Source organism: Dreissena polymorpha, chromosome 8 (assembly GCF_020536995.1).
Source record: "Dreissena polymorpha isolate Duluth1 chromosome 8, UMN_Dpol_1.0, whole genome shotgun sequence".
In the NCBI taxonomy this organism is placed as follows: Eukaryota; Metazoa; Mollusca; class Bivalvia; order Myida; family Dreissenidae; genus Dreissena; species Dreissena polymorpha.
The window spans coordinates 87,970,295-87,992,765 of NC_068362.1; the positions used below are offsets into that span (position 1 = coordinate 87,970,295).

General features: G+C 36.9%; 1 protein-coding gene across 2 annotated transcripts in view; it reads right to left on the bottom strand.

Moving 5' to 3' along the window:
* Window positions 1–1,618: 1,618 nt before the first annotated feature.
* Window positions 1,619–22,471, bottom strand: part of LOC127843277 (palmitoyltransferase ZDHHC16A-like) — a 31,171-nt gene continuing 10,318 nt past the window's right edge. Inside the window, exons 4-9 of one of the 2 annotated variants that reach the window (XM_052373186.1) lie at window positions 20,172–20,283; window positions 10,830–10,963; window positions 9,390–9,455; window positions 8,227–8,463; window positions 7,400–7,470; window positions 1,619–2,365 (exon numbers count right to left, since the gene is read on the bottom strand). In XM_052373186.1, the coding sequence (XP_052229146.1) occupies window positions 2,230–2,365; window positions 7,400–7,470; window positions 8,227–8,463; window positions 9,390–9,455; window positions 10,830–10,963; window positions 20,172–20,283 (756 nt within the window). In that variant the 3' untranslated portion in view covers window positions 1,619–2,229. The remainder of the gene's footprint in view (window positions 2,366–7,399; window positions 7,471–8,226; window positions 8,464–9,389; window positions 9,456–10,829; window positions 10,964–20,171; window positions 20,284–22,471) is intronic. The other variant, XM_052373187.1, reaches the window with a different exon arrangement.

Genomic DNA, 22,471 nt, shown 5'->3' on the forward strand with positions numbered 1-22,471 from the left:
TCGTTGCACAATTGATGAAGTAATTACTGTTCAAAGCGATGCACCCTATATTCAGGTCATTTTGAGTTGAATAAACTTGTTATATATATATAGATTTGATAGTGAAAAATATGTTTTTAAAGAAATCGTTTTTTTCGTTATAATTTGATTATTTTTCATCAAAAATGATGTTTTCACTAATTAATATCATAGCCACCCGCTAACCACATGTGTATTGGACAACTTCAATTGAGTTTATATTTTTTTTGAGACAATCCCCACATTCCTGAATATGGGTCACCACATGTCCGTAATTCACTCAATCCCGAGTTGCAGCTTTCATGCTTATTTTATATGGTACGCATCAATTTGGTTTCTGATCATTCTTACTTTTGTAAAAGACACATAATACTAAAATATTACATCAATGAACATTATGTTTACAAAAAAAAAATCTGCAAAATTCAAGAAACCATTCGTCTGCCCTTTTCCTGTGGTCACAAAAACGGTGCGTACATAACGTTACCTTGTTTTGCTTTCAAAAAAAGAAACAGTTGTAAACATCGACACACGTCAACAAAAACATGAATCGACTTAACAATGATAGGCTTTTTGTATTCAATTCATAGAAAACTATAAATCTTAACATAAATAAAAGTATTTTGCAAAAAACGTTTAACCTATCCGTTACTCACTAAAATCCGCTATACACCAATCGACTGTAGATTGAGAAATGGCCTCGTAAGAGTTTAACCATTCACACCGATTTTGCGGTGAAAAGGCTCAAGCCAAATCTCAAAATAATTACGGCATGTCATTGTCTGAACAAAAACAGGAACAATCATCATACAAGGTTAACAATTCTATGAATATAACAAGATGTGTTTGTGAAACACAATGTCCCCCTATATGACGTTTGACTTTGAAGGATGACCTTGACCTTGTGAAGGATGACCTTGACCTTTCACCACTCAAAATGTGCAGCTCCATGAGATACACATGCATGCCAAATATCAAGTTGCTATATTCAATATTGCAAAAGCATTCATAAAATAAGCGATTTGGGCCACATATATTTGACATCTGACCTTGAAGGATGACCTTGACCTTTCACCACTCAAAATGTGCAGCTCCATGAGATGCACATGCATGCCAAATATCAAGTTGCTATCTTCAATATTGCAAAAGTATTTATAAAATAAGCGATTTGGGCCACATATATTTGACCTCTGACCTTGAAGGATGACCTTGACCTTGACCTTTCACCACTCAAAATGTGCAGCTCCATGAGATACACATTCATGCCAAATATCAAGTTGCTATCTTCAATATTGCAAAAGTATTCATAAAATGAGCGATTTTGGCCACATATATTTGACCTCTGACCTTGAAGGATGACCTTGACCTTTCACCACTCAAAATGTGCAGCTTCATGAGATACACATGTATGCCAAATATGAAGTTGCTATCTTCAATATAGCAAAAGTTATTGCAAAATGTTAAAGTTGGCGCAAACAGACCAACAGACCAACAGACAGACAGGGCAAAAACAATATGTCCCCCCCCCTACTATAGTGGGGGACATAAAAATAAGTGTTATGTAGCATAAACATACACAGTCGAGTGAAAACAAAAAATACACAAAACAATAGTTTTATTCCATAACAATAATGCTTATAAAATACATTGAAATATTGCAACATGGAATTCAATGAACAATACTTGAGCCGTTTGTTACCGTTTGCTCACACTTATAAAGAGTTTGTCCCACAGGTAAGATTTTTTATCACAGTGTCACTTCAAGCTACGCACATATGAAAGTACCAAACTCAAGAACTCTACTAACATAAACAACGCGCTTAATTTTGTCCTGTAGTGATACTCACTTTTGTTCGTGATCTGTTTTAAGAGATCAAAGATACCCTTCACACATTTTAGATGGATATTCGTGAATCTATGGCATTCATTTTCATTACGAAAACGACAATATTTGCAGTTAAGCATGAACATGTTTCATCAATTTTACGCCATTCCCGTCCAAAGACTCGCATTTTTATTGTTGTGCTCGCTTCAAGTACGACCACTTGTGAATTTCTTGCATCGGTATCTTCCGGGTTAATGTAGTTATGCATAAAGGTCTGTGTGACCTTTATTTTTGCGAGCAATATCTAAGCTCCTATGACATAGGGGTCCCTTTGTAGACCCTTCGTATTATATGACGTAGGGGTCCCATTGGAGACCCTTCGTATTCTATGACGTAGGGGTCCCATTGGAGACCCTTTGTAATCCCTTATCCGGATGGAACTTGTATGAGGCACGTTCCCAGGTGAGCCCGCTACCCTCGGGTTCATGTGTGGAGGGCAGTAATACCCGACGGACAAACGAACTGAAACGGGAATATGGGAATGTCGATTCTTAAAACTTTTGGCTTCAACACATCTATAGGGAACGGACTATGGTCTATAGCAAACGGACCTTAGCCGTTAGCTCAGTTTGTGGAGTACAAGAGTACAATGCTGAGAATAGCGGGTTCGATTCCCGGGCCCGTATTCACCAAACAATTCTTAGGCTAAAGTCTAAGAATAAAGAGTATTCTTTTAACTGGAATATTCAAGTAGTTGTTTGATTTCAAGTCAAACTTGGCATTAACCTGCTCTATGTACATCACTCTTCATGAAGAACGTTTTGTTCAAGGCATATTCACCAAATTTAGCCTCTACATATTATATGAGCCGTGCTCTGTGAAAAGGGGGCATAATGCATGTGCATGAAGTGCCGTCCCAGATTAGCCAGTGCAGTCCGCAAAGGCTAATCAGGGACGACGCTTTCGGTCAAAACTGGATTTTTGCTACGAAGAGACATTATTTAAACATAAATATTATTTTAGCGGAAAGTGTCGTCCCTTATAACCCTGTTTCTGTAACTTTTCTTAGTTTTTAATTATTCTGTATTCTTAAGTCTAATAATCGATTGGTGAATAGAGGGCTCCGATCTAACCTCAACGCGTCTGTCAGGAATGGTCAGCAAAATGATTTCAAAATCCATTCTTCCCCTACCAATGATTGACGTGGCAGTTGTCAATTACACAGGTGTTTGGCGCGTGGTTAATTCACTGAAACACTATCAATATGTCAAAAAACAACATTTTTCATCACTTTGACAAAACAAAAGCACCGCATAACGAATGCCACGCTCGGCTGCGGGTGCAGTTTTGAATAAATGAAAGCTTGTCAGATTATTATTATTATTAGAGGTCACATTGACCTTGACCTTTGACCTACAAATGGGTGTTGCATGCAAAACTCATCAAGGTGCAGCTACATATGAAGTTAAAAAGTTGTAGGTTGAAGCACTTTGGTTTAAGAGCCAATGTTCAAAACTTTAAAAAATGTTAAGGTTTTAGCACGACGCGGACGGCGGACGTCGGACGACGAGCTGGCTATGACAATATCTCGGGTTTTCTCCGAAAAAAGGCCGAGCTAAAAACAACACATTCTGATATAATACAATATCAGAATTGTTTTTGTCAAAGTGATGAAAAATGTTGTTTTATGACATATTGATAGTGTTTCAGGGAAGTTACCACGCGTCCAAAACCTGTGGTCAGTTACTGGCATAAGAAGACGCAAACAGTAGAATTGGTCACCAGCTTAAACAGGAAAGTGTGAAAAAGTTCACTGACCGCAGTGACATGACTGAGATACTGCAAATGAGCCACGCTCTGTGAAAAAGTGGTTTAATGCATATGCTTAGTGTCGTGCCCGATTAGCCTGTGCAGTCCGCACATGCTAATCTGGGACGACACTTTCCGCATAACCTTGAATTTTGATAATACGAGACTTTCTTGAAATAAAAAATATCATAAAAGCGGATAGTGTCATCCCTGATTAGCCTGTGCGAACTGCACAGCCTAATCTGGGACCACATTTTACGCCCATACATTTAACCCCTTTTCCAAGGAGCATCGGCTCAAATATATTGCAAAAAATCAATATAAAATAATAATACCTATTGTTCTTATTAGGTTCATAATATGGGGTGGATTAAACTTTATTTTTTACAATATTGTTAACTGTATAGTAATTAATTCTACCGAATAATGTATTCGAATACATAACTATCATAAAACTGTTTCGGGGTTCCTAATTGCGGACATTTTTCGTTCTTGTATTTCAATGACGTTCGAATAGGTTTGTACATGCATCGGTTTGTTACTCTTAGGATTATTCCGGTCAAACGGAAAAAAGCCATCGATCTGCAATGATCTATGCGCTTCCCGGGAGTCTGGTACTTGAACCAACATTTATTATATACCTGCTTTATGTTCCCAAACAAGAGGGCCTGAAAGGCCCAAAGTCGCTCATCTGAGATTCAAAGGAACTGACCTGTTCTGTGCAGCCCAAGATGTCATTAGAACAAAATGTTCTTACCAACTTGCATGACTAGAGAACACCCTGGCAGCCACCTTTTTCAACAGACCAGAGCCATTTTCATACACATCCAAGATATCATTTAAACAAATATACTGACAAAGTTTCATGAAGATTCATAAGTCCCTTTTGAAGAAAAGCCCCGCCCACTGGTGGACATGTTTTTCAAGCAACTGGAACCATTTTCGAACTTGTCCAAAATATCATTGGGACAAATCTTCTGACAAAGTTTCATGATGAACGTACAATAAATACGGCTTCTAGAGTGTTAACAAGGTTTAAGTATAGCTATATAAGGAAAAATGCCCCGCCCCCTTGGCGGCCATGTTTTTCCACCAACCGGAACCATTTTCGAACTCATCCAAGATATTATTGGGACAAATCATCTGACCAAGTTTCATGATGATCGGACAATAAATGTGGCCTCTAGAGTGTTAACCAGGTTTTACTATAGCCATTTAAGGAAAAATGCCCCGCCCCTTGGCAGCCATGTTTTTCAAGCAAACGTAACCATTTTCAAACTCGTCCAAGATATCATTGAGACCAATCTTCTGACCAAATTTCATGAAGATTGTACAATAAATGTGGCCTCTAGAGTGTTCACAAGATTTTACTATAGCCATATAAGGAAAAATGCACCGCCCCTTGGAAGCCATGTTTTTCAAGCAAACGTAACCATTTTCGAAGTCATCCAATATATCATACAGACCAATCTTCTGACCAAAATTCACGAAGATTGGACAATAAATGTGGCCTCTATAGTTTTAACAAGGTTTTACTATAGCCATATACAGCCATATTAGGAAAACTGCCCCGACCTCTGGCGGCCATGTTTTTCTGGACCATTTTCGAACTCCTCCGAGATATCAATGAAACTAATGTTTTGACCAAGTTTCATGACGATTGGGCAAAAATTGTGACTTCTAGAGTGTTCACAAGGTTTCTCTATAGCCATATAAGGAATACTGCCCCGCCCCCTGGCGGCCATGTTTTTCAACGGACTGGAACCATTTTTGAACTCAACCAACATATCATTGAGACAAATATTTTGACAAAGTAACATAAAGATTTGGCATCAAATGTGACTTCTACAGTGTTCACAAGGTTTTTCTTTTTTTTGACCTAGTGACCTAGTTTTTGACCCAGCATGACCCAGTTTCGAACTCAGTCGAGGTATCAAAGGGCCAAATGTTCTGACCAAATTTCATGAAGATCAGACAATAAATGTGGCCTCTAGAGTGTTCACAAGGCAAAATGTTGACGACGCACGACGCATAAAAGGCGATCACAAAAGCTCACCATGAGAACGTTGTGCTCAGGTAAGCTAAAAATACAAGTTCGGCAAAATACAACTGCACAGAAATAATTCCCGTATTATGCTACTCGCTAGTTTTCCAAATCCGTATTACCATACTAACCGGACTACTTTTAATGACGTCGCTTTGAATGCAGAAAATTATAAGAGCATTCTTGGTTAATTGTGAATGCTTATACTAATTTTTTCAACTTAAATGATTAAAAGTTGTATATAATAAAAGGAATATTACTCAAGTCAATTGTAACACGTGTTTATATCAGTCTCGTGGCTTGAGCTATTTCGTATCACACTCGAGGCTCCGCCTGTCGTGCGATACGTCATCACACAAGCCATTTGACTGATACAAACACATGCAACAATTGACTAGCGTAATATTCCGTATGTATTGTTTTTACTCATGGCGTATTCTTCTAAGAAACTGTCATGTAACTGCGTGTATTTCAGTCTTGTAAACGCACGCAAATCGTCGATCAACTAGCAAAGCGTCATGTTAAAAACAAATCCCCTCAATTATATAGAATTCCGATGTCTCGTTAAAATTAAACCAGATGCGACTTTTAAGTCACGTTAAAACGCGTTTTAACTCACATGCCATCAAAATGGAATCACATACAAATTTGAGTTGGGTAATGCAGGTCTTATATCGCTTCTACTTAATAAAATCATCATAAAACGAAATGTGTGGCTCTACTTTTGCACGAGGATTTAAAGGAAAAGTCGCAAATTAAGGTTGATTCAACCATTTTCGCCGCGCTCAGTATACGAGTTTTAATAGTTTATTAACGTCTCTTCAATACACATATTTGACAGCTATATACACATAGAAGTTATTCATAGATTACAAGTGTATTGCCACTCAGTACAGAGTTATAAGAGACAGCTCTCTATCTAAAACATAGGTATTTAATACTTTATACATAGAGAAATAGAAAAACAATAAAAATTAACTAAAAAAACATAAGCATAGCATAAAATTAAATCAACTTAACAACCAGATAGGTTATGAGCTCCAGTTGACAAATTAAAACACATGCAGTTTCTAAACAGCATGGGAGATAACATTTATATATATATATATACACTATAAAATCAACTAGACACCCAGATACTAAGGTTATGAGCTCCAGTTGCGAGTTACGAGTCGCTAACGGCGACTAATGTCAGGCGAAGGGCGTTAACAACTACACAAAAGTACGTTTTACCGGTGTAGTTCAATAGTCCCAGAACATGCACATACTTTTATGCTTTATTAGTACCCTACCGGTGAAACCGGAGGGGACATGGTTTGCGCTCTGTGTGTCTGTGAGTCTGTCACACTTTTCTGGATCCTGCGATAACTTGAAAACTTCTTCATATTTGTTCATGAAACTTAAAACATGGACACCGACAGATGACAATATGGAGATTATGCACGTCATTTCATTTTGTTTCTTCGTCAAGATATCTGGCTCCTATGGGAACAAATAGACTAGAAATATTGCTGAAAATGGTGGAGTTTCACCGGTAGGGAACTTATATTGCTTGGCAATAGTCTTGTTATTCATAACATACATCTTCAGAAGAAAAACGTGTGCAAAACATGTGTGGAGGGCCTTTATACATTTTACTACAAAACGCATTACATGCTTCAGGTGTTAAGTTTTTTTATTAAAAAACAATAAGCAAAACTTACCTAAAATTTGAAAATCCTAAAAACACCATCCAATTCTTTTTTAAACCGTAGTGAAATGGATTTGTGTATATCTGAAACACAAACATCTGTCTGTGGTCACACAATAATTTAAAAACCACATATTCCATCACTCTGAAAGTTTCCATCAAAGCATAAATTTTAATTCGAATTAACGCTTGTCCCGATTTCTCGACTTATCTTCATGTGGTGTTATTCATTAGTCAAAAGTAACGTACACAAATTAATGTTTTGTTAAAACTAATATTTCAAAATTAATGTCACATCTAATTGTTTTAATTATGTAATTATCTGAGAAACAATTTTTACTATATATGTAATTTGTATATGCAATTTTAGTAATGCATTTTAATTGCAATATGAAAATATCGAGTTTAAAACTATCTTCTAACAAGAGACTTGTCCAGAAATCGGGGCCTGGTGACATGATATATGCTTAGATCAAACGCTTTGAACAATATTGTGTATTCATAGCAAACAATAAATGTCTTTGATAAAGTATTTTTATCTCTCGAAAATTCACATGCTCATAAGTACAATAGAAACTAGATATAGCTACAATTTCATATAGTTTGGTATCCCAATGTTGATTAATTAATCAATACGTACACAGCATGTACCTTATATATATAACGTAATAGTGTCATGAGAGTCTAACAGCATAGCACACATGGGTATTCGATTGATTCTAGAATGCAATGTGTGCTAAACTTTTTTTATGTATCTTTCTTTGGTAATAATTGATGTAGAAACATAACATTCGTAAACAATATTTTGGAGTATAGGCGTAAGCACACTGTCCGACTTACAAGATTCTTTTTCTTATATTTTTTGCGCTGCGTATTGTTTATGTGCACCTCTATACTGGTTTCTCCGACCGATATAAGCTTGGCGTGCCACACCATCAATAGGCCGAGAGCCAGCGTGACCCCCGAACATAAGATAAACTCGTATAGGACGGCTATGTGGTAGTAATACTCGAGGTAATTCTCCTCTATCATCGGTGAATCTTCGCTGATAATGAAGACCTGTGGTTTGGGATTTTCCTGTTAGGAGCAAAATATATAGCGATAACCGTAAACAAAATTAACTGTAAGCCATGCTTATTAGTATTAGTGTATGTTATGTCATATATATGTAGTGTAAAATACTACTACATTTTTTTTACAAAGAAATAAGGTCAGAATTATGGAATTGCTAAAATTGTAAAACTATACATTCCAGTCTCACTATGATGCAAGTGGAGCCCCGGTGCGTGATCCGATGAACCAGGGCTCCACCAGGGATGACCGGGAACAACCGAAAAGTATGTAAATGCCGGGGCTTCAACCAGGATAAACCGTACTTAGTCCGGGTTGACCGGGACTCTTCCGGCTTGCTGACTGGCTTCAACTGGGGCGGCACCGGGAAATAGTGTAACAGCGTGTTTTTTTACGCATCATCCCGGTTCTGGCCGGTCGACCGTCGTTAGCAAAACGGGATGGACCGGGGCTCTACCGGCAATAGTGAGACTTGGGCTTAACATTGTAAAATCACTCTGTATTAACCTCATCCATGTGACATTCTCACGAAAAATGTTCACGAAATATGTGTGCACTTCAACGCATGCTGTTATCGTATATGTATGTTAACAACGAGCTTCACATGCTTAAGTAAAAAATAAACTGTTCTGTTCTATGTTAAAGCAAAGATCTGTTATCTTTGGTTGATACTGTTAACACAAACACGTTATATTCCGAACATTACCTATTAATAACAAAACATACATTTTAAGCATATGATTAGTTGCATTAAATTTTAGGAACATCAGTATATTTCTTGATTTAAAATGAGCCTCAAGCAATATGCAGCCATCGTAGCTCCAGACAAGCCTGCGCATAAGTGCAGTCTGATCAGGTCATCTACTGTCTGCTACTTTTGGGGTCTCTATACTGTTGGTCCAACCCATTAACTAAGACTTTTGATGACATACCTTTGGATTGTAGATGGCATCGTGAATGGCGTTGAGTGGATACAAGAACGGTGGGAACCTTGTTGGCTGAAAAGGGAACACACAGACAGATGCCAACCTTTTATTATACAACTCTGATTTTGCATTGAATTATGCTTTAATTTATGAAAAAAAACAAAACATGTGTGGACTATCTAACAAATATGCAGACATAAAATTATTATTGACTTCAGAATTTTGACACATGGCAACTTCATTTGACCTCTGAAAATTTCATTTGACCCCTGACCATTTGAAGCATGGGGTCATTTGACTCCTGATTTTCAAAATATATTGAAAACCCTGTTTAGTATTATGAATAAAATAATCTCAAACAATTTAAATTTGAGAAAATATCCCCCAAAAGCTGAGTCAGAATATTGACTTAATATTTTCCTACTCAGACGCAGAGTGATAAGGGAATAATGATATGTGTCTTGTTCTGTGAAAGCTGGTCATAATACATGTGCGTAAAGTGTCGTCCCAGATTAGGCTGTGCAGTCCGCACAGGCTAATCAGGGGCGACACTTTCCGCTTAAATGGTATTTTCGTTTAAAGGAAGTCCCTTTTTACCGAAAATCTAGTTTAAGCGGAAACGGTCCTCCCTGATTAGCCTGTGTGGACTGCACAGGCTAATCTGGGACGACACTTTACGCACATGCATTATGCCCAGTTTTCTCAGAACAAGACACATATGTAAACAACAAAACACCAGAACAGCCTGTAAGTAACTCGCAGTCTGTACAGGTTTTATGCTGTTTGCTGCTTATCAGTTCATGAACCTTAGGGTAGGAAATGAAGCCTCTTATTATAAACCTAGTAAGACAGGTGTTAAATTTAACCCATTTATGCCAAGTGGACTCTTCCATTCTTCTAAATTGGATCAATTTATTTCCAAAATTAGGGATGTCTAGTATATTTATTTCTATATTTAGAATATTTCTAACAGCAAACAGTGCAGACCCTGATGAGACACCGCATCATGCTGTTCTACGCTGTTTGCCAAGGCCTTTTTTCTAGACGCTAGGCATAAATGGGTTAATGTGATTTTCTAAGGGACTACAAATGCATCAACATGCATATCTGAGTGGTAAAGGATTAAGTATGTTAGTGATCAGGCCTTTTCCTGGTGTATCTAAGGGTCCGTTCAACGGTCCTATTCACAAACTGAAATTGTAAAAAAAATCACAATATGAAAAAAATCCATACTTCCAAAAAAATCAATGTGTTTGTTTCAGTTACATCTAACAAAGAATATAACTATTATTTATTATTTTGTCCTACTAATTTGAAATATTACAAAGAGTTATGTACAATGTTTTTTCCCAAATCAGTGGCTTTATTGCGCAAAGAATCCCAATCCCGAAACTGCATTTTGTCCCAAGTGGCCAGGAAAAGGCCTGGTGATACAAGGCCCATTACCTTGTCGCCATAGAAATGTTGTCTGAAGAGCTCATGGCCCACCCAGCTGACATAGATTGTGCCCATCCACATGTAGAGGCAAAACAAGAAGAAGTATCTATGGTTACGGTGACCCACACAGTTGTTCAGCCACGCTGAGTATTTTGAGTTAAGTTTTCATACTTTGGAAATGCAATTATTTTGTTGATTTAAAAATAAATATAATGATAATAAATACATGTTGTCATAATAATGGTGCAAAACCCTTGATACCCAGTATAATAGGGTAATTATAATCATAAAAAATAATTAAGTGTATGGTAATTGTTTTCAAGAATTGCTTTTCTCCTGATTGATATCTTTACAACCATAAAGTTTCATGTTGAAATCTATGAGCGTATCTGAGATATTGCCTCGAAAAATTACATCATACAAAAAACACACAAAGGGCAATAAGAAAGTGTAGGGTTATAGTTCTTGTGCATGGCACTTCATCCCATTGATTTCACACACCTATGAAGTTTCACGTTTAAATGTGGAATAGTATCTGAGATTTAGCCCTGAAAAGTTACATCATACAAAAACTACAAAGGACAATAACTCTTATTTAAGAAAGTGAAGGGTTATGGTTCTTAAGCATGGCACTTCTCCTCATTAATATCAATACCCCATGAAGTTTCATTTTGAAGTCTTGCATGGTATCTGAGATATAGCCCCGAAACGTTACATCAAATAAAAAACAAAGGCCAATAACTCTTATTAGAGAAAGTGTAGGGTTATGGTTCTTGTGCATGGCACTGCAATCGTTATTACTCGGAAAAAGATTTTAAACAATGAATACATTAGTCTCAGCTTTCCGTGTATGTATGTATATTAAAAAACAAGAGGCCCCAAAGGGCCCTGGGTCACTCACCTGAGAGACTAAGATGGAAAGAAACAAAGATTAAAACTCCTCAGCAAATATTTCAAATTATTGACTTTAAAAATAAGGTGTTCCAAAGTATTCACAATAGGCCTATATAGAAAATAACCCCACCCACCCTGGCAGCCATGTTTTTAATACCCAGATTTTGTAAAAATATATATATAAGGAAAATGCTTCTTACATACATAATTTATAGAGAAAACTGCCCCATCTCCTGGCGGCCATGTTTTTCCACTGATCACGACCATTTTCAAACTCATCCAACATATCAATAAAACCAATTGTTGGGAACCAATCACGGCACCAAAATGTCTTGTGATCGTATAAAAGGAAGAAAGTGTTGTGTATAGTTCTGAATCTATTTAAAATCTCAATGTATATAAACAACGAACTCACATATATGACGTTAACGTCACGTGACGTTTCGCGCAATGGCGCGAAAGCGTCGTAACATGTACAAATTCCCAACATAAACTTTTTGACCAAGTTTCATGATGATTGGCCAAAAACTGTGACTGTGAGAGTGTTCACAAGCTTTTTTAGTATCTAATTTAAGGAAAATTACCCCCCGGCGGTCATGTTACTAGATGGATCATTTTTTAACTCAACCGTTGATCCTATCCAGGAAAACATCTTCTGACCAAATGTCATGAAGATAATGGGCAAAAAAAGTGTCTTCTAGACTGTTCACATGTTTTCCTATATACATATAGAGAAAACTGCCCCACCTGGCGGCCATGTTTTATCACTGATCACGACTTTTTTCAAACTCAACCAAGATATCCATAAAACCAATGTTTTGACCAAGTTTCATGATGATTGGACAATTGATGTGACTTCTAGAGTGTTCACAAGCTTTTTTTACTATATAAATATATGACCCCCCCCCCCTCTTGGCGGCCATGTTTTTTTACCGATCCAAACCATTTTCTAACTTAACCGTCGTATCCGAGAAACAAATGTTCTGACCAAATTTCATGAAGATTGGGCAAAAAATGTGTCTTCTAGACTATTCACATGTTTTCACTATATACATATAGAGAAAACTGCGCCGCCCCCTGGCGGCCATGTTTTTTCACCGATCATGACCATTTTCAAACTCGTCCGAGATATCTATGAAATCAATGTTTAGACAAAATTTCATGATGATTAGGCAAAAAATGTGACTTCTAGAGTGTTCACAAGCTTTTTTTACTATATAAATATAAGGTAAAAGACCGCCCACCCCCCCTGGCAGCCATGTTTTTTTTACCAATCCGAACCATTTTCGAACTCAACCAACGTATCCAGGAAACAAATGTTATAACCAAATTTCATGAAGATTGGAACATAAATGTGACTTCTAGAGTGTTCACATGTTTTCACTATAAACATATAGAGAAAACTGCCCGCCCCCTGGCGGCCATGTTTTTTCACCGATCAGGACTATTTTCGAACTCCTCCGAGATATCAATGAAACCAATATTTTGACCAAATTTCATTATGATTGGGAAAAACATTTGACTTCTAGAGTGTTCACAAGGTTTCTCTATAGCCAATAAGGAATACTGCCCCGCCCGCTGGCGGCCATTTTTTTCAATGGACCGAAACCATTTTTGAACTCAACCAACATATCATTAAGACAAACATTTTGACAAAGTTACATAAAGATTGGGCATCAAATGTGACTTCTACAGTGTTCACAAGGTTTTTCTTTTTTTGACCTAGTGACTTAGTTTTTGACCCAGCATGACCCAGTTTCGAACTCAGTCGAGGTATCATTGGGACAAATGTTTTGACCAAGTTTCATGAAGATCGGACAGTAAATGTGGCCTCTAGAGTGTTCACACGTCAAATGTTGACTACGGACGCACGACGCATGACGCACTACGCACGACGGACAAAAGGCGATCACCAAAGCTCACCATGAGCACGTTGTGCTCAGGTGAGCTACAAAAGGCACACTTTTGTATTTATGAAATTCTTTTAACGAATTAATCATCAAAAACGGCAACAGGTTTTTGTTGGATTATTACTATTTATAAAATTGCAAGGTATTAATGTGTTCAACTACACTCATATCTGGATTTTAAAGAATTTATTTGTTAAACAAAATAGCTGTTTTACATAATCGGTCTATGAATTTGAAACTGACAAGAGAATTTACTTTAGTCCAGAGTTGTCTTTTTTAAAGACCATTTTATAAAGAGACCACTTTTGGTTACTCCCTCTTGTGGTCTCTTAATACAAAATTAATTGTAACAAAAGAAACACTGCCCCGATCCCTGGAAGCCTTATTGTAAACGGACTAGAACCATTTCGAACATAGATATCAAAGATATCAATAGCAAAAAATCCCCTAAGAAAATTTTATGTTCATTGGGAAAAAATGTCTCTCCTTTTGTTAACAAGTTGACAAATTGATCTAGTTTTTAAACAAACTACATGACTAAGCTAAGATATGCAGAAAAAATTTCAGGTACTGACCGAGTGAAAGATTGGCCAGAAATGTAACTTCAATAGTTTCCACAGGGCAAAAATTAAGAAGATGGACACGTCAAAACACGATCAGAAAAGCTTGCTAATATGAGCTTAAATATGGGATTTAATTTACTAATAGACTTATAACAGGACTTATACAAGTATTGCTCACAAAATACAGACATGCAGACAGATTTTGTGTATGGTCTAATTCCATATTAGACCGCACAAAAAACTGTCTGTATGTCTGTATTTAGTATTCACACCACCCGAACAGTTGTGGGAATGAGACTTTAGATAATGTTACTTATTTAAATATTATATCTAGGCACATTATACGGACTTACTTTGGTGATTTAAAAATAATTGAATTCTTTGCAGTACAAACTCTCCAACACAGAACCATGTACATGTATACAATGTATTTACATTATCAACCCTTAGAAAAATAATTGAGGCAACTCTAGTGGAAAAAACAAATTTATTGCCAGAGAGTTTGTCTCCTCTAGAAAGATTTGTCATCCAAAATAAGTTATATCCACATTCTTAAAAAGGTTGCTTATTAGCCAAATGTTCAAGCAAAAGAAAAAAGTTGCAGTCATATTTTGTTAACATTTGAAGCCTGATCGAGATATAATGAAAACAAGAGGCCCCAAAGGACCCTTGGTCGCTCACCTGAGAGACTCAGATGCAAAGAAACAAAGATTAAAACTCTTCAGCAAATATTTTAAGTTATAAGTATGACAAGACTGACTTTAAAAATAAGGTGTTCCAAACTATTCACAATAGGCCTATATAGAAAATTACCCCACCCACCCTTGCGGCCATGTTTTGAATACCCAGATTTTTTTAAAATATATATATAAGGAAAATGCTTCTTACAAACATATAGAGAAAACTGCCACATCCCCTGGCGGCAATGTTTTTTCCACTGATCACGTCATTTTCAAACTCATCCGACATATCAATAAAACCAATGTTTTGACCAAGTTTCATGATAAAAATGTGATCTTTTGAGTGTTCACAGGCTCTTTCAGTATATAAATATAAGGAAAATGACCCTGCCCCCCATGGCGGTCATGTTACTAGATGGATCAAAACCATTTTTGAACTCAACTGTTGTATCCAGGAAACAAGGGTTGTTAAGGTTGTTTTGTGAAAATAAAAGGTTTGCTGTTTTGGCAGATTATACATGTATACATATATGCGTTATCAGTAGTTTTGTGTGTGTTTAAATGTTTTTAAATAGACATTTGTTACCCGTTGCGACAAAGCTATTATTTTGGATAAAAGTAATATGAGGACAGTAATTTAATAATGAGCATCTGAGCAAAAGAAAATGGAAGTACATTTTTCAACAAATTGTTGTCCAAATTTGAGATCATGAGATAAGCATCTCAGCATCTTATAGCAGATGACTGTTTACAATCTGTTTAGCAAGAACACTTTTAGATACTTAAAACAACCGTATTTGTTCAAGAGATTGTGTTTTTGTAAAATAGTTTTTGCATAATTAAATAAAATATGTTGAATTGTTATCATAAATCAAAGTCAGTTATAAAAAAGTAAATGAGTATGAGAATATGTACAGCTACTAGAAATTCAAAATTGATCTTCTTTTATAGTACAAAACATCACTTGATCTTTCTTATAGTTATAAATGTGTGCAAATATATAAGTAAACACATACAAGACATTTGAAAATGTATCATATCAAAACAACTATCAAACTATTTGTAATTTAAATGCACAAAAAATCTGTAGCATAAATACATTACTTTTGCAAAAACAAATGCAAATCAACTTTTCTTCAAACAGCTGTTTGTGTTTCTTAAAGGATGTGATAAGTTGTAGTTTTTTTTACTACCAAATTGTTCATATTTTTGACAATTGTTTTTAAACAACTGGAACAATTTTAGGACTCACCTTAGATTGATATTTCCGATTGAAACAACAATAAAACCTGCTAAAATCACAAATCTTTCATAATCACACACACACACTACTGACTAACTGAAAGTTGTAGGTGTAAAACATTTCATTTAGTTGTAATGTCTTATCTATCTTATGAATGGTTTCCATCTAACATCAACACAAAGGTCTTTGATGAAAGTGCCCAGTTAATTGGGGTCAATTTCCAGGAGTGTTATACAATTACCACCTGGCAACAATGCAAGCACAGGTAAAAATGAGTTTTATAGAGAGTAGCCTAGGATAAGTGAATGAAAAGTCAAATAAGATTCATATGTAACACTTCTTGTTGTTTTATTGGTTTTACCACTATGTTAAATTTCTGCAAAGATATAGATAACAATAATAAGTAATGGCAATAGTTAATTTGAGTAATGCAATACTTATAATTAGATATTTGGGTTGTGGTTAATGTTTCTGAATCCATTACCAGTATCATCATAATCATAATCATAATCATCATCATCATCATCATCATCATCATCATCATCATCATCATCATTAACATCATCATCATCATCATTGTGCACCAACATCCCTATTACAACTAGAGTGTTAACATGGTTTTAATATAGTCATATTATGAAAACTGCAGCTACCCTGGCGGCCATGTTTTTCTACAAACCGTAACCATTTTCGAACTCAGCCAAGCTATTAATACAACAAATCTTCAGACTAAGTTCCATGAAGATTGGGCTATAAATGTTACTTCTAGAGTTTTAACAAGGTTTTACAATAGCCATATTAGCAAAGCTGCCCCGCCCCCTGGCGGCCATATTTTTCAACAGACCAAAACCATTTTCAAACTCAGCCTAGCTATCATAAAAACAAATGTTCAAACCAAGTTTCATGAAGATTGGACTATAAATGTGACTCCTAGATTGTTAACAAGGTTAAACTATATTAGCCATATAAGCAAAACTGCCCTGCCCCCCTGGCGGCCATGTTTTTTTACCGATCCGAACCATTTTCAAACTCAACCGTCGTATCTAAGAAACAAATATTCTGACAAAATTTCATGAAGATTGGACCAAAAATGTGACTTCTAGAGCGTTTACATGTTTTCACTATATACATATAGAGAAAACTGCCCCGCCCCCTGGCGGCCATGTTTTTAAACCAATCTAGACCATTTTCAAACTCGTCCAAGATATCAATGAAACCACTGTTTTGACCAAGTTTCATGATGATTAGGCAAAAATTGTGACTTCTAGAGTGTTCACAAGGTTTCTCTATAGCCATATAAGGAATACTGCCTTGCCCCCTGGAAGCCATGTTTTTCAATGGACCGGAACCATTTTTATACTCAACCAACCTATCATTAAGAAAAACATTTTGACAAAGTTACATGAAGATTGGGCATCAAATGTGACTTCTACAGTGTTCACAAGGGTTTTCTTTTTTTTGACCTAGTGACCTAGTTTTTGACCCAGCATGACCCAGTGTCGAACTCGGTCGAGGTATCATTGGGACAAATGTTCTGACCAAGTTTCATGAAGATCAGACAATAAATGTGGCCTCTAGAGTGTTCACAGGGCAAATGTTGACGACGGACGCACGACGGACAAAAGGCGATCACAATAGCTCACCATGAGCACGTTGTGCTCAGGTGAGCTAAAAAATGTTTAAAGCGAATTTCATGAAGATTGGATTAAAATTGTGTCTAGAAGAATAACAAGGTTTCACTATAGGCATATCAAGAAAACTGCCATGCCCTCGGGTTGGACCAGAACCATTTCAAATATCAAATTCCTTCAAACACAGCATAATCCAAAAAAAAAAAAGCTTTCGGTCATTGTTTTATTTTTTGCAATTCTTCTCATTGATATTTATACACCCATGACGTTTCATGTTCAATGGACCATAACCATTTCAAATATCAAATCCCTTGATATACAGTATAATCCAAACAAGAGGGCCTGAAACGCCCGAAGTCGCTCACCTGAGATAACAAGATATTACTGGGGCAAATCTTCTGACCAAGTTTCATGAAGATCGGAAAATAAATGTGGTCTCTAGAGTGTTAACAAGGTTTTATTATAGCCATATAAGGAAAAATGCCCCGCCCCCTGGCGGCTATGTTTTTCAACCAACCGGCATCATTTTTGAACTTGTCCAAGATATTATTGGGATGAATCTTCTGACCAGGTTTCATGAAGATAGGACAATAAATGTGGCCTCTAGAGTGTTAACAAGATTTTACAAAAGTCATATATTGAAAAATGCCCCGCCCCTTGGCAGCCATGTTTTTCAAACAAAGGTTACCATTTTTGAACTCATCCAAGATATCATTGGGACAAATCTTCTGATTAAGTTTCATGAAGATCGGAAAATAAATGTGGCATCTAGAGTGTTAACAAGGTTTTACTATAGCCATATAAGGAAAAATGCCCCGCCCCCTGGTGGCCATATTTTTCAACCAACTGGCATCATTTTCGAACTCATCCAAGATATTATTGGGATGAATCTTCTGACCAAGTTTCATGAAGATCAGACAATAAATGTGGCCTCTAGAGTGTTAACAAGATTTTACAATAGCCATATAAGGAAAAATGCCCCGCCCCTTGGCAGCCATGTTTTTCAAGCAAACGCTACCATTTTCGAACTCATTCAAGATATCATTGAGACCAATCTTCTGACCAAATTTCATGAAGATTGGACAATAAATGTGGCCTCTAGAGAGTTAACAAGGCAAATGTTGACGCCGCACAACGGACAACGCACGACGGACAAAAGGCGATCACAAAAGGTCACCATGATAAAGTAAAAAATAAAGCCTTTGGTCATTGCATTATGTATTGCAATTCTTCTCATTGCTATTTATACACCTATGAATTTCATGTTCAATGGACCAGAACCATTTCAAATATCAAATCCCTTGATGTACAGTATAATCCAAAAAAAAAAGCCTAAGGTCATTGTTTTATGTATTGCAATTGATATCTAAATACCCATGACGTTTCATGTTGAAATCTTGTATCTAATCTGAGAGCAAGCCCTGAAAATTAACATCATACACAAGCAGCAAAAGGCAAAAACTCTTAATTATAGAAGTGAAGAGTAATGGTTCTTTAGCATGACACTTCTCCTCATTTATATCAATACATCCATGAAGTTTCATGTTGGAGTCTTGAATGGTATCTGAGATATTATTAGTCCTGACAATTACATAAAATAACAAGGGACAATATTGTCACAAAACCAGGTTTTCATTGTGAAAAAAAAAATCTGATAAAGGGAGAAAACTCAATCTGAACTTTTGAAATGAACAAACAAAATTAACCCCCTTTGTAAGTTTGTTTAAAAAAAAAATCTATTTTTAGTCGTGGCGACCTTGACATTTGAGATATTGACGTGATTCTTTCGTGCGACACACCGTCCCATGATGGTGAACAAATGTGCCAAATGATTTTAAAATCTCACAATGAATGACATAGTTATGGCCAGGACAAGCTCATTTATGGCCATTTTTGACCTTTGAACTCAAAGTGTGACCTTGACCTTGGAGATATCGACGTAATTATTTCGCGCGACACACCGTCCAATGATGGTGAACAAATGTGCCAAATGATTTTAAAATCTGACAATGAACGACATAGTTTTTGGCCCGGAAAAGCTTGTTCCGCCCGCCCACCAGCCAGCCCGCCCGCATTCGCCAATTTAATAACCAGTTTTTTCCTTCGGAAAACCTGGTTAAAAAACAAATGGCAATAACACTAAATATTAAAGAATGTGTTGTGTTATGGTTCTTGTGCATGGAACTCCTCATTGATATCTTTACACCCATAAAGTTTCATGTTGCTATCTTATTTAATTTCTGAGATATAGCCCTGAAAAGTTGGTGACAGACAGATGGACGGAAATCGCCAATTCTATATCCATCAGCTTTTTGAGGGGGATAAAAAGCTAACTATGAGAACATTGAATTCATTGTTATGCGATTGAATGACATGCATGGATGAAAACTAACAAAGATTCTAGCCAAGATTTTTAAAGCAAAGGGATACGGCAATGGTGGTCCATTTTGAGTATGCACTTTCCACAGATTGTGCAATGGTGTGTACGTGGTGGTTTTGGAGATATGCACTTCTTGCAAACGGAAACAATCTCTGGAACATTCTAAAACAAAAGACAGAAACATTGCCTCCTTCATTGCATTGATAAGACACCTAGCCTAATTCTAAAGAAAATATTTAACAGATTACAAAGAGGAATGCAAAAAAGGAAACTAGGCGAATAAAGTCCTTTAAATTGTAAGTGTAAACTTGTTAAGCACAGAATTTGAAGTTAAATGACTCATTTTTTCATACAAGTAAATGCATCAGAGCAATATTTCCCTTCTGATTTCAGAATTTTGAAACAGGATTCCTTAACCCTTTCAGCGCTGTAACCGAATTTTAAAGGCCTTTGCAAAAAGTTTGGATCCAGATGAGACGCCACAGAAAGTGGCGTCTCATCAGGATCCAAACTTTTTGCTATTCTGATAGTATTTTTTGAAAAAAATGAAGAAAATGCTAATTTTAGAAATAATTCAAATTCAGCAGACAACATTTTAGCAGACGACAAATTTCCCAGCATGCAAAGGGTTAAAGAACCTTCCTGTAAAACATTCCCATGTAAGAGGATTACTCGTTATTTGTAATGGAACAATTTGCAGACTTTCAACATTGTTACATTTGGTGTTACTTGTTACTTTTGCCCTAAACAATATATTTTATTACACTGATTTTTTTTAGAAAATGAACCCTTTCCCACTCAGAAGCAAAGAGAAAATGGTTATGTACAAACAGCATAAAACCAGAACAGCCTGCAAGTAATTCGCAGTCTGTTCAGGTTTTATGCCGCTTGCTGCTCATCAGTAACTGAGGGTTGGAAATGAACCCTTTAAACATTGAATATAGATCTAGTTAGAAAGGTCTTGAAGTTAATTTAACTTTTTAAGTGACTTACACATGCATAACAAGCAAATTTGTTGAAATGATATCCCCCGCCAATATGGTTCTGGACACAAGTGTTATATTTGACACTCAGCTAAGAAAAGCATTTTTTAAGATACAAAGGGCCATAACTCCGTTATTAACAGATGGTGTACAATGCCATTTGGCGTGCATCATCCCCTTATCCATATATATATACTCATACCAAGTTTCAATGAAATCCGCCAAAGCACTTCCAAGATATGGCTCCGGACACAAAAGTGCTGGACGGATGGACAGAAAAACGGACGGACGGAAAGATGGAAGAATGGATGGACAATGCCAAAACAAAATCCCTCCACCTATGGCGGGGGATAAAAATATGTATCTAACTGGTAAAGTTAACAAGAGCTGTTTGTAAAACATGCATGCCCCCCATATGGGCTGTCAGTTGTAGTGGCAGCCATTGTGTGAATACGTTTTTTGTCACTGTGACCTTGACCTTTGACCTAATGTAAGTTATCATCCGGAAACCATTGTACTATTTCAAGTCACTGTGACCTCGACCTTTGACCTAGTGACCTGAAAATCAATAGGGGTCATCTGCCAGTCATGATCAAGGGGGGAGTGAGAGTGAGAGGGGAATATAATGTGGGGGGGGGGGGTAGGGGGGAGTGAGAGGGGGGTATAATTTTGGGTGTGGTAATTTATTAGATGTTAAAAAAAAAAAATTGGCGGGGGGGCTGGGGGTGGGGGCAGGGGTGGGAGGGGTATGGGGGGGTGAGAGGGGTGTATAATATGGGGTGTGGCAATTTATAAGATGTTTAAAAAAAAAATATAATTTTTTTTTTGGGAGGGGGGGGGGGGGGTGGGGGTGAGAGGGGGTTTATAATGTGGGGTGTGGTAATTTATAAGATGTTTAAAAAAAAAAATTTTTTTTTTTGGGGGGGGGGGTGGGGGGGGGGGGTAGGGTTAGAGGGGGTAATAATGTAAAAAAAAATTTTTTGGGGGGGGGGGTTGGGGGGTAGGGGGGGGGTGAGAGGGGTAGGTAATAATGTGGGGTGTGGTAATTTATTATAAGTGTAAAAAAAAAATTTTTTTGGGGGGGGAGGTGGGGGGTGAGAGGGGGGGGGGGGGGTATAATGTGGGGTGGGTAATTTATAAGATGTTTAAAAAAAACAAAAAAAAACATTTTTTTTGGAGGGGGGATGGGGTGGTGGTAGGGGGGTAGGGGGGAATGAGAGGGGGGGGTATAATGTGGGGTGTGGTTAATTTATTAGATGTTTAACAAAAAATTTTTTGGGCAGGGAAGGGGGGGGGTTGGGGGGGGGGTGGGGGGTGAGAGGGGGGGTATAATGTGGGGTGTGGTAATTTATAAGATTTTTAAAAGA